Raw genomic sequence first — 17410 nt, forward strand, 5'->3', positions numbered from 1 at the left:
TGAGTTCACAGTGGAAATTCACCTTAATCACTGTCCCAGACTTACTCGGGGCAGAAGTTGATTTACATGGAACCATTTTCTAACAGTGGAAATGTGCATTGAGTTAACGCCTTCTAACCATTTGTCTATAAGACACACCCTTCTGTGTGCAAGATATTTCTAAACTCTTTAAAAGATTCTAAGTTCTAAAAGATTCTAAGTTCTAAAAGAACTTTATTACCTTTTGGTTTACTTCTTTGGGAAAGAGACATTTTTACTCATGAGACATTAGCTCTGAGACATTCAAATGATGATACAAATGATACCAAACATACCAAAAACTGTATGATTGTTGTTCATTAAAACCTGATATATTTTGGATGAATTTCAGATGATTTCAGTATGAGGGAAAAGAAATGGGGGGAGAATTGGGGGTCAAGGTAAAAGATGTAGATTAGAATGATTCTGGGGTGAGACTTGCGTCTCGAATGGTGCACAAGAGTGAGTTCAAATGGTAATTTACTTTTTCTCAGAGAGTAGCCCTCTCTTACAGTTCTTAGATTTTTTACAGTCTTACATGGGCAAGAGGATCTCCAAAAAACACTGGCACATCTCTTTGAGGCAAATGAGATAAGCTCTGTTTATTGACAATTCAGTTATTTAGTTTTGCCGTTGCATCACTTTGAACAGATATCTGCTATCATCAATTGACTGTTGAGAATTACCATGATCTGTAATTTGTTGAGATTGTCTAGAGCTTTGATCCTGGGTTCTTGTAGGCTCAGACTTTCTACAAGGGTTAGATACTGGCTTAATTTGACGTTCCTTTCTGCTTTTAAATGAATCACCAGCTTCTGATCCAGTCTGTGACCTGTAGTAATCATTCATGCCATCTTGACCTTCTTCATACTCTTAACACTTTGAGTTCAGCATTTGATGCAGCAATTTCAGTTCAAACGGTCTCTTAGTTCAAACTGCCTTTCTCAGGAGCTCTAAATAAAACACCTGTAATGATGGACATTGCTGAGGGAAATGTTATCCGGTCTTATATGAGCTGGACTCAGACCCCGAATCGGCGACGACAGGAGACGAACAACCACCTCCTCAAATGCGGATGTTTCAGAATGATAGGCTAATTAGTAAGAGTATTATACTCTATTATACCAGTATTCAGTATACCAGTATTGCATTAAATCAATGCTAGACGCAGATTTAACATTAACGCTAATTTAAACTGTCTGTAAACAATCTCAGACTTTTGAAATAACGTTACCCATGCAAGTAAGTTACACTAAACGTTAGTTTCTGTTTGCAAAACAAAAGACACAGAGACTGAGTAAACTCAATCTCACTGTTTTTAACTCAATAAAAACAACAGACACTGTGGTGTATGTAATGTAGGAAAACATATTGTCTTTTTTTTTCTTTTTTTTTTCTTGTTTCCGACAGATATTCTATCAAAGCTTGTGGTAACATTATGCTGGCTCCATAATGTAAGATAAAATGTTTTAGTTTATTTACGGGTTGCGAATTTGAGGTCGGACCCAACAATGTAGGACTGCAGCACCTTTGAGGAGTAGCTTCTTTGAAAAACATTGAACTGTGCCTGATTGACGAAGCAGTCACTTGTGAAATGTGCTGAACAGACGGTTAAGGTCGAACTAAATTGTTGTGGTATTTCAGAATGAATAAACATTAGCCACTGGTCTCTTATTAATGTTGTTGCCTGTGCAATGATGTAGTTTCCTGACATCCACATCGACTGAACAGCGTTTTCTCGACATGTTTCCGTGTAGTTGTTGCTCAGCAACGATGTTGTCTGGGGTTGGGCAAAAGGACAGTGGGCAGTGCTCGGGGTGGTGACTAAATGCGGTGACTGAGTAGTTCTGAAATCACACTATACGGAAGTCACAATGGCTTGTGAAAAGGCACAGCTACTTTATGCAGGCTGTGTGCATTTGTCTGTGGATTGACTGTTTTGAAATGTATATGGTAGTCACATAGCCCCTAGACCTGTATTATCATGAAAGAACCCGGGAAATTTCAGTTTTGACAATATGGGACCTTTAATTAGAAAGCAGATCTTCTCGTAAACCATCGCAGTAATCTTGAGCTCCTGCAATCGTTTCTTGTCTTCTAAATATTTACAAACTACACTTGTGAAAATACTTACAATGTGAAAAAATCTCCCTAAAAAAGCTTAGATTAGATTAGAAAAACTTTATTAATCTCAATAGGGAAACTGGTTTACCACCAAATTAGACCATACAGCCAACAAACACAATACACAACTAACAGACAGATAAATAATTCTGCAGACTATTAAAACCAAAAGTTTCTAAAACCACAATTCAAAAGTACGGAATGCAAAAAAATATTGTAAAAATAATATTTAACAATTAACAGTGTTCGTTGAAATATCTGAACGCTGAAGGAACAATTGACCTTCTCATTCACTCACTAGAGCACCGAGTCATTACCAATCGCTCACAAAAAGAGCTTCTAAATCCTTTAAGAAAATTGTGTAGTGGATGGCCTTCAAAAAAAAAAAAGACGATTCACAAAGAGAAATCATTGCAAATAGTCTGGCTGAAGTGGCTAATAAATGTTCCACTTTATATGAATCCAAGCGGCGTTCTGCCACAATATCCCAAGGTTTCCCGCAGCCTGCCGGATCCAGGCCGTTTCCAGATCTGACGAAGGACCTTCGCCTGGACCCGATGACAATGCAGTGCTGAAGTGCCAACTAGCCCTTCCCTATGGAGGATCCCTATACCACTCTACAGAAAGCGTTGTGGAATTTTCGGTTCGCGTACCTACCCGAAGTGATAAAATAAAATAAAATTCTACATCAAAATTTAGAGGCAAGACAAGTAGTTTGTTTAGGCATGGTTTGTAGGGAATTACAAACCTGCGCACATAAATTCAAACGCACATAACTACAGAATCAATTGTTAATGCGCATGTGAACGCCATCAGCGTCTATCACAGGTTCGCGTTTAAAGTCTGTTTAGAGAGAACGGTGTCGTCTTAGCGGCCCCTAATTTAACAACAAATGAGCTGGAAATAACATTTTTCAAGAACAACTATAAAATCAAACCAATCTCTGTTACCTTAAATTATATGTTTATCTCAGTAAAAAGCTGCTTTGAAACCATCTACATTGTTAAAAGCGCTATATAAATGAGGATGGGTTGACTTAAGAAAATAGATACATGTGAATATCGCAATATTATATTTGCCGATAATGTATCGATTCTTAAAAACTATCAATATCCGTGTCAGTGGCTTTGTGTTCGGTTTAAACCCAACTGCTAGGTGGCAGTGTTATTTCAGAATGTAAACTATGATGCGGAGAAGAGCAAAGGTACATCTCTAGCTTTAGCATTAGCAAAGCCAGCTAACAAGACGATAGAAATATAGCAGTTCCCGCCATGGTGTTCAGAGCTTATGTGTGGACTCATTTTGACCAAAGAAACTACTAAGGGGATCGACAAGAGTCATGTTGTTTGACAAAAGTTACGCTGTATTATGCATGTTATTCCAGGCCAGTACTTGGTGGTGTCACTTCATAAAGAAAAACTACTGTATGTGGCTATAGACTGAACACGCACGACGTCACTGTTTTCACAAATTTAGTTTACATGACAAACAAGCTAAACAAGATAACAAGGGGGCGTGGTTAATAAGAAACACCTGGGGAGACTAATAAACATGGACGAGGAACACCTGTGGACACTGAGCAACAACAACAAAAGACAAGACACATGGCAGGGTCACATGACAAACAAGGAATCACGTGATATACAAGACACAACAAAACCCACACGTAACACACACACACACACGTATACACACATACATACACACACATGTATAAATATGAACTGACAGACTGTGTCTGCTTCCCGGACAATGTTAGACTGTTCCAAAGTTGTGGTACTAAATAGGAAAAGGATCTACCGCCAGCAGTTGATTTTGATATTCTAGGTATTATCAACTGGCCGGGACTTTGAGATCGCAATAGACGTGAAGGACTATAATGCGTTAAGAGCTTGCTCAAGTACTGGGGAGCTAAACCATTTAGTGCTTTGTAAGTTATCAGCAATATTTAAAAATGTATACGATCTTTAATAGGCAGCCAATGCAGTGTTGACAGAACCGGGCTAATATGGTCATACTTCCTGGTTCTGGTAAGAACTGGAGCTGCTGCGTTTTGAACTAGCTGTAGTTTGTTTATTAAGCGTGCAGGCAATCACCCAGTAGAGCATTACAATAATCTAGCCTTGAAGTCATGAACGCATGAACTAGTTGTTCCGCATTTGTCAGTGAGAGCATATGACGTAAATTAGATATATTTTTAAGATGGAAAAATGCGGTTTTACAGATACTAGACACGTGACTTTCAAATGAAAGATTGGTATCAAAGAGCACACCCAGGTTCCTAACTGACGACGAAGACTTAACAGAGCATCCATCAAGTGTTAGACAGTATTCTAGGTTATTACGTGTGGACGTTTTTGTCCAATAATTAGAATCTTTTTTTTCAGAACTTAGTAGTAGGAAAATTACTAGTCATCCAATTTTTTATATCAACTATGCATTCCGTTAATTTTGTGGATTGGTAAGTGAACAGCAACGGTCCTAGTACTGAGCCTTGTGGTACGCCATACTGAACTTTTGATTGATAAGACGTCTCTTCATTTACTGCTACAAACTGATAACGGTCAGATAAGTATGATTGAAACTGTGCTAGTGCAATTCCACTTATGCCAACATAGTTTTCTAGTCTATTTAAAAGAATGTTGTGGTCAGTGGTGTCAAATGCAGCACTAAGATCAAATAACACTAATAGCGAGATACAACCACGATCGGATGATAAGAGCAAATCATTTGTGACTCTAATGAGAGCTGTCTCAGTACTATGATACGGACTAAATCCAGACTGAAAATACTCGCACACCCCTAATACCTAAATCCAGTTAGTGAAATGGTATAATGTATCAATATAAAATAATTTATCATACAGATTTACATTCAAAAGCTTTTGGTTTTTGTCAGTTTTTGGGCAAATATATCGGCCACCTTTTTATTTTATTTTCGACTCTGAGAAGAGTGAATGGTACTTCTGACATCTCAGAAGCAGAAGCAGCACTCATTTCACAATGATATCAACACTCAATTTAAATGATATAGCTGTATACTTTGTTCTGTAATGAATTGTCTCCTCCTTTTAGGTTCAGTTCCTCACAGGGCATCAAGTCAGAGCTCTATGGGAAGCCATTCAGCGCCATTCAGTGCCACTGTCAGGTATTTCTTCTACTAAAGAATGACTCTACTGTCTTGTATCTTGAAAAAACGATTCCATCTTAGCATGAACGCCCGGAGTAATATGAGAAGTATCTCTTGCAGTAGGGAATTCTCCAGTGGTCTACGGGAGCCTGCGATGACTCCATCCCATAATATTGCCTACCGCAGAGAGTCATCATGGGAAACGCCTGTGTTTAAACTGCCCTCGGCCTACAAATACGGTTCTGTGTCATCCCTGGGACCCCCTCTTTGATGTACACTCCAGTCCAAAAGCTATACGGCTAATCACATCTCTGCTATTTTTACCAGATACTTTTAGGAAAAAGACATCAGGCCTATTATATCCAACATCAGCAATAATCAACATCAAGGTCTGTAGTCGAGCAATGAACACACTGCAGCGGTGACCTGTAACTGACTCTCATTTGATGCCGCAGTACATTAATGCTGCTTCTCAATGAACATCTGTGCTCTTGTTTCAAAAAATGTTACCTATGTATCGTAGCAATTTATCACAGACCCTCATTTTAATATGCCTTTTTGCGCATGACTCGCATTGTGTCTGCAGCATGTGCTGTTAATCACATCCAATATGTTCTCTGCCGCATGTTTCTGTTCTGATTCTCTTCTGATTTCACACTGATAACATTGTACTGAGGTGTTTAAACCTTGTTTACATTGATGCATTAATGTGGCTTGACTTTGTTTGGGTCTTTCTCTTGTATCTTGTTTATTATCTGGGTAAGTTGTGAGATTCATCTAATCAAATCTTTGGTTCATCCAAACAGGTATTACTTTATAATAACTGCATGCTATGAATCATTAGTTAAGCATCAGTAAATAGATAATTCATAATTTATAAATCATAAATATACATGAATAAGCAGTTTATAAATATACCTATAAATGCTTTATTCTTGATTTATAAGCATATCTATAATGTGTTTAATAATTGTATTTCATACTTTATTAATGATCAATTTATAAATTATTACATTATTTACAAACCAGTTATTTAGGAGTTGTCAGTGGTTCATAAGTTGATTTAGAAAGTACAAGTAAATGATCAAACTGTTTAAATGTACATTTATACATATTATTTAGACATAGTAATCGTGTGTTAATAAATGCTTTATTAACATGTATTCCTACTGTAATTCATGATTAGAAATGATAGATTGATCATTAATGAAGTATGAAAATACAATTATTAAACACATTATAGATATGCTTATAAATAAAGAACAAACCATTTATAGCTAAAATGATTTGACCAATGATTCATAGCATGCAGTTATTATAAAGTTTGGGAAAATGTTCCATTTCTTCAGTGAATATACCATGGTTACTACACAGATGGAATAGGATTCTGAGTTAGCTTTTTCCCCCCTGTAATACAGCCCCTGGTCCATAAATCTCCTGTCTTCAGTGTTAGATTTTTTATTATCCTAGAGTCAAAAATTGTAAGTTAATAACCCTTATATAAACAATAGCACACAGTTTTCTCAAAAAAACCTACTGAAAAAAACATTCATGTTACATGTACACAAGTGAAAGTTTTTGTTTATTAATAATAAAAAATGTAAAGTTTATTTAAAGGTTATGATATTATAATATTTATTATATTAATGTTTTTTTTTTGTCCTTAGACAAAGGATGGGTCCTGTGGCCCATTAAAAATACCACAAATGTTTTTATTTTAGCTTTACATTTGCAGAAAGCAACAAAGAACATAAGGATTCACACATTGTCAAATCACGCACCCAAGTGAACTAGGCCTATATAAAAGGAATAAAATAAATAGGACCACACAAAATATAGTTCTCTTAATTTAATTGTCAGGTTTTAAAAATTTTGTTAATCTGTTAAGTAGCTACGCTCGTTTTTGTGACACTCTAACGTTTAATTTGTTTTCTTTAGGCTATATAAATTGTATTGTATATGGGTATAATCCTATCACGTGTTAATCCTATCACGTGGTTTACAGGTATCAGATATTAATATCAGTAATGCTGGTATGTCGGATCACTTTCCGATTCTGTTTTCTCTGCCTACTAATGACACCAGACATAAACTCCATACTTGCACACGGACAACTCGAATTTTTAATGATTGTGCTAAGGAGGATTTTGTGGCATTATACCCAGGTTTAGCTGTGGAACAAGCCACTGTTCCTTCACTGAGTTCCTTGGATGCTGAAGATCACTTAAATCTTTTTAACTCTGTCTGCTCTAATGTTCTAAATACTGTTGCTCCAATCAGGGTAAAGAAAAAGAAACTTAATCATGTTTCAAAACCATGGCTTAATGATAATGTTCGTTCACTCAGACAGATCTGTAGAAGGGCTGAACGCAGGTGGAGTAAGGACAGACTACATGTTTCTTATGAAATTTTAAAGAATTCCTTTGCTGCGTTTCAGCAAGCTGCTAAAGCTGCTAAAAATCACTACTTTTCTGAGCTGATTAGAATCAACAGTAACAGGCCCAATGTTTTATTTTCAATAATTTGACTCTGCTCTAAATCCCACTACAAATCTGTTCCCTGAGATTTCTGATTCTCTCTGCGAAGATTTTGCATCATACTTTAATGATCAGATCTCAATGATCAGATCTCAAATGTCGCTGTCTATTCATATGCCACTTGAAGTTCCTATAAGTTCTTCTACATGGTCTGTCTTTGAACCTGTTTCCCTTGACTTTTTGGTTGAGATTGTTTCAACTCTAAAAACTACTAGCTGTTTTCAAGATGTGATTCCTACTAAAATTTTTTAGCAGGTTCTATGTGCTATCGGTTCGGATTTGTTGTCTTTTATCAACAAATGTCTCTGTACTGAGGTTGTTCCAAACAGCCTGAAACATGCCTCAGTCTTGCCGAAACTTAAGAAACCTAGTTTGGATCCATCAATTCTAAGCAACTATCGCCCAATTTCAAATTTGCCCTTTATTTCAAAAATTTTAGAAAAAGTGGTTCTGAGCCAACTCCACTCTTTTTTAACTGATAGTCAGATTTACGAGAAATTTCAGTCTGGTTTTAAACTACGTCATAGTACAGAATGTGCACTTTTACGAGTCATGAATGACATTTTGCTCAGTACTGACACAGGGCAATCTGTGGCTCTGGTCCTGTTGGACCTCAGCTCTGCTTTTGACCTGGTCGACCATGATATTTTAATCTCTCGCCTTGAAGCTTCTACAGGTTTTAGGGCCATGGTGTTGGAATGGTTCCGCTCATATTTGTTTAACAGAAGCTATTCTGTTCGCATCGGGAAACAGTGCTCATCTAAAATGAAACTTGGGTCCGGCGTTCCGCAGGGCTCTATCCTAGGGCCAGAACTATTTAATCTGTATGTTACCTCTGAGTTCTATTACTAAACATGTGGTTTCTTTTCACCTGTATGCTGATGATACCCAAATTTACTTGCCCCAAAAACGTGATAACAAGTCTGCCTTAAAGCCACTACTGGACTGTATTGATGAACTAAAACTGTGGCTTACTGATAACTTTTTGAGTCTGAACGAAAACAAGACGGAAATTATCCTGTTAGGCCTCAGTGATCGTAGTACACATGCTTGTGACCTTCAAACGTTGTCACCTTTCAGTACCACCTGTATTCGGAATCTGGGGGTCTGGATTGATAACAACATTAACCTTGAAAAGCAGATAAGTGCTGTGGTAAAATCCTGCTTCTTTCATCTTTGTCTCTTAGTTAAGGTTAAGCCATTTTTGTCTAGTAAACACTTTGAGATAGCTATGCATGCATTTGTAACGTCCAGATTGGCCTATTGTAATTCTTTATATATTGGAGTTCCTCAGAAACACATCAGCTGTCTACAAATAGTCCAAAATGCAGCTGCACGCCTCCTCAAAGGAAAACGTAAATTTGAACATACTACTCCGGTTCTGATCTCGCTTCACTGGCTACCGATTAAATTTCGAATAGATTTTAAAGTTTTGCTTTTTGTTTTTAAATCTTTACAGAATTTAGCTCCCCAGTACCTATCTGAACTGCTGCACCCAGATCATAAGTCAAGATCACTTAGATCGGGGGATTTGCACTTACTTTCTGTCCCCAGGACAGAATGATAAAAAAATAGGGGTGACCGTGCTTTCGCAGCCTATGGACCCAAGCTATGGAATAGCTTACCTTTAAATATCAGATCTGCCCAAACTCTGACACTTTTTAAAACCTCTCTGAAAACGCACATTGTTTCATTAGCTTTTAATGTACCTTAATGTGTCCGTCTTCTCTCTTTGACGTGTACTTGTTGGTTTCGTGCATGTATTTTTCTATCTTTCTACTGCTTTAAGCACTTTGGTCAACGTCAGTTGTTTTTAAATGTGCTATACAAATAAAATTGTATTGTATTGTATTGCGTATATATATATATACACAAAATTGTAAAAAATTATAAAATTGTATTGTATTGTATTTTGTGTATATATATATATACAATACAATTTTATTTGTATAGCACATTTAAAAACAACTGACGTTGACCAAAGTGCTTAACAAAGCAGTAGAAAGATAGACAATACATGCACGAAACCAACAAGTACACGTCAAAGAGAGAAGACGGACACATCAAGGTACATTAAAAGCTAATGAAAAAAGGTGCGTTCTCAGAGAGGTTTTAAAAAGTGTTAGCGTGTTATATATATATAAAAAGTGTTTTATTTATATATATATATATATATATAATGGAAATATTATATCTATATCGCGCTGGCGCCTCACGCGCTAACAGTGCCACACACACACACCATATCCGTTCTAGCGTTGCTAACTAGACATTTCAGCTATTCGTCATCAACCAAGTGTAGTCAACCAAACATAAAAGTTACACTGCTCAAAATGGTCTGCTCTAAAATTTGCGTGCCCAGAGCCCAATCAAACACATTTTTGCGCATGTGAAGGAAGCAGTTTTATGTGGATATTGAAACATAGAGAAATACAACACCTTGTTCACGTAATGAATAATAGTTTAGCAACCAAATGTTACATGGCAAATATGGAAACACAGGCTATTTGGATTCTTGCCGAATGAGAGAAGTTAGCCCATTTAGTACCCTATGTTGTTTTTACCACTATGGCCTAATTTGTGTTTTATTGTATAGTTTAATATATAATTTATAGCTACTATTTTTCATTCTTGTTCTGTTCTGAATACCGTTAAATTTAAAGAATTTGTTGTGGAGTGAGGGGGAAATAGCCTAGTTTATAATGTTTGTAAAAGTTTTGTTTTATTTACCGGTATTTAATAAACATATAAATTAAACATGTAATTATTATGAGGTTAACGGGTGTTTCTGGAGTGGATCAATTTCTCTTTCATGAGATACTTCTTTTTGGCCGGGTTTTGTTTCTCCATGTCGTAGAGGTGAGGCTTCTAAACTGGGAATTTGTAGAGGCATGATATTCAAATTACATTGTTTTGAGCCGCTTTATTGACAAATTGGGTCCCCCCTCCGAAATCGGGTCTCCTTTAGGACCCCAAGCAATCCCATTTGTTCAGAGGTACTCTCTTTAGCGCCTGATTACAATTCCTCCAAAATCGTGTTAGGATAAATGCTGTTTCAAATACATTATAACAATCATTTATGTCTGTATTAGTTAGCTTATACTAGCATTGCATACAGGTAAGCGATTAGCCTGATAGGTTAGTTTATAGGCTACACACATTTGCTCTTACCCTACGAATATTCTCAATCATCTTTAAAGTAATTGTGTTAAATTAAGTGTTAAATGTCCAAATATTTCATTTATATATAAAACAAATTAATGATGTTCAATCATTCACTTTATAGGCTATTATCATTATTTATTAATTAACAGTTAATCAAATGTAAGAAATTACGTTCAGTTGGTTTTATTATGCACTAATTTATATAGTAAATTAGTACTTATATAGTACGCATTATATAGTAAGCTATGCATATTTGAAATTAATATCACTCATTAACTGACAGTTTGGGGAGACCCTATTTCGAGGGAGGACCAGATTTGTAATGACCCCGTCACATTTCAACATACGATCATTTGCATGATGGGATTGGCGCTATACGAGTGTTTCATAAATCACACGCGTGAACCCTGTCACAAGATGATTTCAGTGCTTGTTTCTGCGCGTTTCTACGTTTGATAAATGAGGCCAAATGTGTGAAGTGAACAATAGTAACAGTGATTGCTTTCTAATGTAACACTGCTAATGTTGTCGTCAAGTCACGTTTCTTTATATACTATGAGAACATAGCGAAACAGGAGTAATAATTCAAATTTATAACCAGACGCACCAACATAAAACTTAACCTCCACCCTTGATGATTTAATATGCAGGTTTATCTATTTTTACATTTAACCTAAAGCTGGTCAGAACAACGGTTAGTTTGTCTGATTTACTCTCGACAAAGATTGATTAAACTTTGGAGTAATGCGTCTTTAAAACATTACAGCAGTGTAGCTTGTTCACCTATCTTCACAGTGCCTTATATAATATGCAGGTTTATCGTTATATTTATAGTTTCAAAGCAAGCAAACTAGCCATAATGCCCTTAAAACAGTAAAGTAAATGAGGAATATTTAGTACCTGTGCTCCTCCCAGCTGCAGTTCCACAGCTTAGACTTATGGAAAACCGCAAGAGCTAATGAGTTCCAGCACCTTCAAATATCAAACGCCTCCAGGTACACAAAGTATTTTATATTGTCTAAAGCACAATCCTCATAAATCTAACAGCTGCATTCAGTGGAGCAGATTATGAACACTTTAGCACTAAATCTGAAGAGCTGTGACAGCGTGTGCAGAATAAGAAGAGACGGTTATCGCTTGATGGCCTCGACTGATCAAACGACACCAGAGATTGTTCCAGTGTCATATCTGCCAAGCTGCAGAGAAAGATGACACAATTATGCTGGGTACAGCTCCTTAAACATTTGTCTTTAATTTGTTTAGGAAATTAATGTCTCAAGGGTATGGGATGACCGATACAGTATAAAGATGTAAATTTTTTAAACTGCAGTTGCATGTGACCCGTAGATTTATCAAACCAACAGTTACATTACAGTATTTTTGAATTGGTTTTGCAAATGGATTTTAGTGTTTTAGCAAAGTTCCAAGTGTACTTTATTGATTGAATCACACAGTTTGCAGAACTTTTAACACTTCTCATGTGGTTAAACACAACTAGCAAATAGAAATATTCTTTGTGCAAAACTGTAAACACATTGTCATTCACAAAGCACATGTAGCATTTTGGTGCACTTAAACTTAGGGGACTTTCACACTGGCAGTTTAGTTCGGAACGAGGCACGGTTCGCATGAAAAATCGCTAATGTGAACGCTGTCATGGGACCCAGGTGCGCACTGGGGTATCGAACTCGAGACTGCCTGGAGGAGGTGGTCTGAGTTCGGTTGCTCCCGAACCGTGCTGCGATTCACGTGTATGTGAAAACAACACGGACTCGGATGGGCACTTGTTCAGGAAGTAAAGTATCCTGCGCATGCGTTTTAGCCGATTATGATGTATTTAGTTAAATAAAACACACGTAAGGGATGAAGATTTACAGTGGATACGAGCAAGAGTGAGTCTGCAGTGTATTCGCGCATAGTGCGTGCAATCAGGGCAACAAATTAATGGAAATCCACTGTCTCCTCAAAAGAGTCCATTTGCAAGCCAGCAAAGACAGCTTCCCAGATAGCAATGAGTCGGCGGACCACCGTCGGTTCTCCGGCGGCAGTAGAAGCGTCAGAATGGCGACATCGCAAACACGTTGGACGGCGCACCGCCGGCGGCGGCCGCTTTTTAAAAGCGGCAGCCGCCTTCATACCGCCTTCGTTAAGCGGCCGGCCCGCGGGCCAACCGCCGTTCCGCCGCCTTTATATTGAAGGCCGTCCTTCCGCGGCCCGCCGGAGGCAAACGCTATTTTCGAGCGCTCTGCCGCCGCTTATTCTGGCTATATATATTTTTATTTATTTATAGCATGCAGTTTAGCAAGAATAATGATTGCTCAAACCAGACAAATTTACAATTGCCATTTTTATTCCACATTTCAAAGTACAGTAACTGTCATTTAAACAAGATATTTCAGATCACTGAAACATAACAGAAAAATAAATAAATCAATATACTAACATGCAGGTTTCCAATTCAATTTTGGTTAAACAGCCTTACAAGCAAATTACAACACTTACAATAAGTGTTCATATAAAAAGGACAGCTCTAGGGTAAAAAATTACCAGTAAACATTATGACAAGTAAAGAGGATATTTGATACCAAATAATGTGCAAGATACCAAATAAATAAAAGTATAACTACATTTACAAGCCATTTCTAACAATATGATAAGTGGTAGTAATTTATAGTAAAGCTCTGGAGTAGAATAGGCCATTATAACGGCAATGCTGACCTGTGGCACAAGGATTTACAAGCTTTATTTGAAAAAGAAAAAAAGAAAGTAATTTCCACAGTGAGTGAGTGTAGTCTGACACTTCTGACTTCTTTAGGGGTCTTGATTCTACTGACTGCAAGATAAAGAAAGGATTCCAGTTGTCAGTGATTCTGGGGTGTCAGTAGTCAGTCTAGTTTTAAGTGGTCGGCTGTGGGTCCCTCTCAGCTGTGCGGCGCCTTTTTCTGCCTTCACGGTCAGATGCTCCTTTCAGGTAACGCGTAACGTTAACCTGGACCGCCTCATCAGTGCATCCTGGGTTGCCGGGTCCTTCCGGATGGCTAATATAGAAAATACAGATCTGTCATTTAATTTGAATTGCATGAGGACAATAGGACATACACATCTACTTAAATCTAAAAAAAATATCCAACTTACTTTGAACAATGGTCTTCAGGAACATGTCTCTAAAACATGCTTTATCCCCTACACCAAGCTGAAAATCCAAAAAAGTGTTACAAATTACATTTCTCTGAAGCTTCTCATAAATAAATAAAAAATGTGAAAGGCTAAGGATTCAGACTGTAATATATGCAGTATACAATCTTAAATTTTACTTTATATCTAGGTCTACTACATGTACAGGTAGCCCCAGTGGGAATTAAACCGACAACCACAGGTGCTGTTTGCAAGTTGTGCCTAATTGCTCAGTGCAAGCAAACGTCTTCAACATTGTTTGTTGAACTTGTTTCACCTGCTCTTGAAGTAAGATTTTACAATTCGTATTTTTATATGTAATATTGTAGTGTTTATTATAAATGATTTATCTGTGCACTTCATTATTCTTTTAAAATTCATGTAGCCTTATAATCTTTAATCAAATACGTTACCCTTCCCTCCCCCCTCGAAACGACTTCTCTTCTCTTCCGGTCATGTGCTATGGTGCGAGGGCGTGGCAACTCCCCTCAAACCGTGCTATGAGCAGAGAAGAGGAGCGCTAGAGTAAAACCCTGCCCTCCGTTCAATATACCGTTTCACTTTTAAATACGTCACAACACTGGAGAAAAGTCGTTTGTAACTTCCGGTTCATGCCGACATCAAATAGAAGCAATAGTTTCCAAGACAAAAAAACTTCACAAATAACATCACTTACTTGTACTCAAACTCTTGGCTCTGTGAAGTGGAGTCTGGATTACTGGGGAGAAACCTGGTTGCGAGAAAGAGGAAACAGAAATTTGAAAATCTAACAAATGGTATAGTTTAGTGGCAGGATCACAAATCCAGCATCACAGCAATAGATTTTACATACCAGTTCAGCATTTTTCTGGTTTTCTGGAATCGATGCATCTTTCTAGAGTTTTTTTTTTTCTTGAGACTTTCATTATTCCCTACTCTAGAATCTTGGATGAAAGAGTCAGTTATCCACAATAAACAGAAAATAAATTACACAGATGAAATACAGGAAAATCAAATACACAAGTCAGACCCATTTACCTGCTCCCTTCATGAACTTAAAATGATGTTTCTCCCAGGTGCTGTGTGGAGGTGTGCAGAGGATGGCTAAATTGTTGCCTTCGTCTTTTTGCTGAGGTTAAATGGGGGCCAATGGCACATGCTCTCGCTGAGCCACTCTTGCGGAACCACTGCAAATGGCAGATCCTCCTCATTGATAAACTGAACAATGTGAACCATCTAAAATAGAAGAACATTTTGCATAAAGTATACTTTTTGATTAATTTCCAGGCAAAATCAATAACATTAAAATGCTCACCCCTTCAAAAAAACGAGTCATTTTCACAAGTGGATCAACAGAAAACCATGTTCAGACAAACACAATCATATACATATACACACACATATATACATATAAACACATATATACACATTATATATATATATATATACATACACACATATATATATATATATATATAAACACCAAAAGTTAAACTTTCTAGATGTAAAGCTTTCTTTCTAGATGTAAAGCATTGGCGATTTACTGTAGCTAGATACATTTCAACATGTCGAACATGCTTGAATTCAGTGAGTAAAAAAGGCGAAGCAGCATGTGTTAGCTAACACTGTAAGTTAAACTAGACTAGCAAGCATGGTTGTCGAATCAAACAAAACATCATTATGTTTAGTTAGAAAACAACACAAGTTATACTGATCAGTCTTTCTTGTCGTAAAGATTTTGCTAACGTTACCATTCCCACGTGGGCGGGAGAATTGTCCTTCAGGATTTGGTTACGTAAGTTAGTTAATTATTCGACTGACCAATACTATCTTAAACCACATACTGTAGTACTCACACTGGCATAAACATACGTAAATATAGTTAAAAGAAGAAAAGAAAAAACTAACGCCAGGAAGAAACTAAGTAACGTTAGCCTAACTAACGTTAGCTATGTCAGAAACATGACGGAAACTTTGTAAACAAGGCTAACTTACTAGCTTGACTAGTAAGGCAAGAACATATTTGAAAAAGATGAACTAAAAATGTAAAAAATGAACATAATATTGCGTTACACAAAAAGGAAAAATGTACTTACTTTAGAGATCGTAGTCAATGACTAGATAGGATATCCTCTCCAAATACTGAAATCGTGTGACGAGTGGCCACTGTTGTGTTGGTAAATCTGCTTCCGTTTTTTAGGTACTGCCCCTCTCGGCCGGTGGAGGTACTTCTCTGTTTGTGCTTTAATACTTTCTTAAACATTTGTACAGATGGCAAAACTCGCAATTGCAAATTAATCCCTTATACCTGTAAAAGGTCAAATAAATAAAAAAATCGAGCTTGTAAATAAATGAAAGACATAAACGAAATTTCCTGGGGTGACAGAGAGACAAAATATTTCTAAATATTTCACTTTATCTTTCAGGTCAAAACAGGGATTTTCATGTTTATTATAAATATTACCATGGTTGCAAATTAATAAAAAAAATCTAAAGCATACCCAAGCTTTTGGCCAAGTTGCAGATGTCTTTCACTGTTCACTGATTTCAGGCATTGGTGAAAAGTCTAACTTCATCCATTTATTCTGCTAAATTGTTCATACCATGAATGAAATATTTATTTTAAAACCTAATCAGAAAGATATTTATTGCCAAGTAAGTTTTACAAAAGGAATTCTTTTTGGACTATTTGTGCATCTCAATTGTGCATAAATCAAAGAAATGTAAAGAATTGTCACCTTAAGTGACTAAAATAATTCTATATAGTTTACATAGGCATATCACTGAATCGCTTCAGAGTTTCAACGTAATTTAAATGTATTTTCCTAAACCTTATCAGGGAATCAGACTGAGTCAAATCTGTTATAAACCCTAATGACTTTGGAGCAACAACAACAACAAAATTTGATATAATTCACATAATAATTATAATCGCTTTAAATGTGAAAGTTAAAATGCTGTCAGTTCCACTCATGCCAATGACATGGCTGGTCGATTTCAAAGCGGCTTGCCGCCAGCCGGCCGCGGTTCATTTAGACGGCGGCAACCGCCAGAGAGAATGAAGTCGGCGGCCCGGCGGCTGTTCGCCGGCGGCATCTCGCAAGAAATGGGAGTGACGTATTCGGCGGCAAACGTTTCATCTCCGCCAGCGGGGCGCACCTATAGCCGACAGTTTGGGGCCGGCGGCAAAAAGAAGCCGTGCCGATATTTTTTGCTATCTGGGTTATGCGAAACACACACACAGTTAACCTGCGTTGTTTACTCAGCTATGAATAATAGCACCA

General features: G+C 37.1%; 1 protein-coding gene across 3 annotated transcripts in view; it reads left to right on the plus strand.

The window, feature by feature from the left end:
• Positions 1–6136, plus strand: part of rnf212 (ring finger protein 212) — a 37476-nt gene extending 31340 nt beyond the window's left edge. For 2 of the 3 annotated variants that reach the window (XM_077235750.1, XM_077235751.1), the window contains 2 exons: positions 5217–5289; positions 5392–6132. In XM_077235750.1, coding sequence (XP_077091865.1) covers positions 5217–5289; positions 5392–5542 — 224 coding nt within the window. In that variant the 3' untranslated portion in view covers positions 5543–6132. Of the gene's footprint in view, positions 1–5216; positions 5290–5391 lie in introns of all 3 variants that reach the window. The other variant, XM_077235752.1, reaches the window with a different exon arrangement.
• The last annotated feature ends 11274 nt before the right edge of the window (positions 6137–17410 follow it).

The sequence above is a fragment of the Siphateles boraxobius genome, unplaced genomic scaffold (genome assembly GCF_051911475.1).
Source record: "Siphateles boraxobius isolate OS27281-9 unplaced genomic scaffold, OSU_SipBor_1 2, whole genome shotgun sequence".
Taxonomy (NCBI): domain Eukaryota; kingdom Metazoa; phylum Chordata; class Actinopteri; order Cypriniformes; family Leuciscidae; genus Siphateles; species Siphateles boraxobius.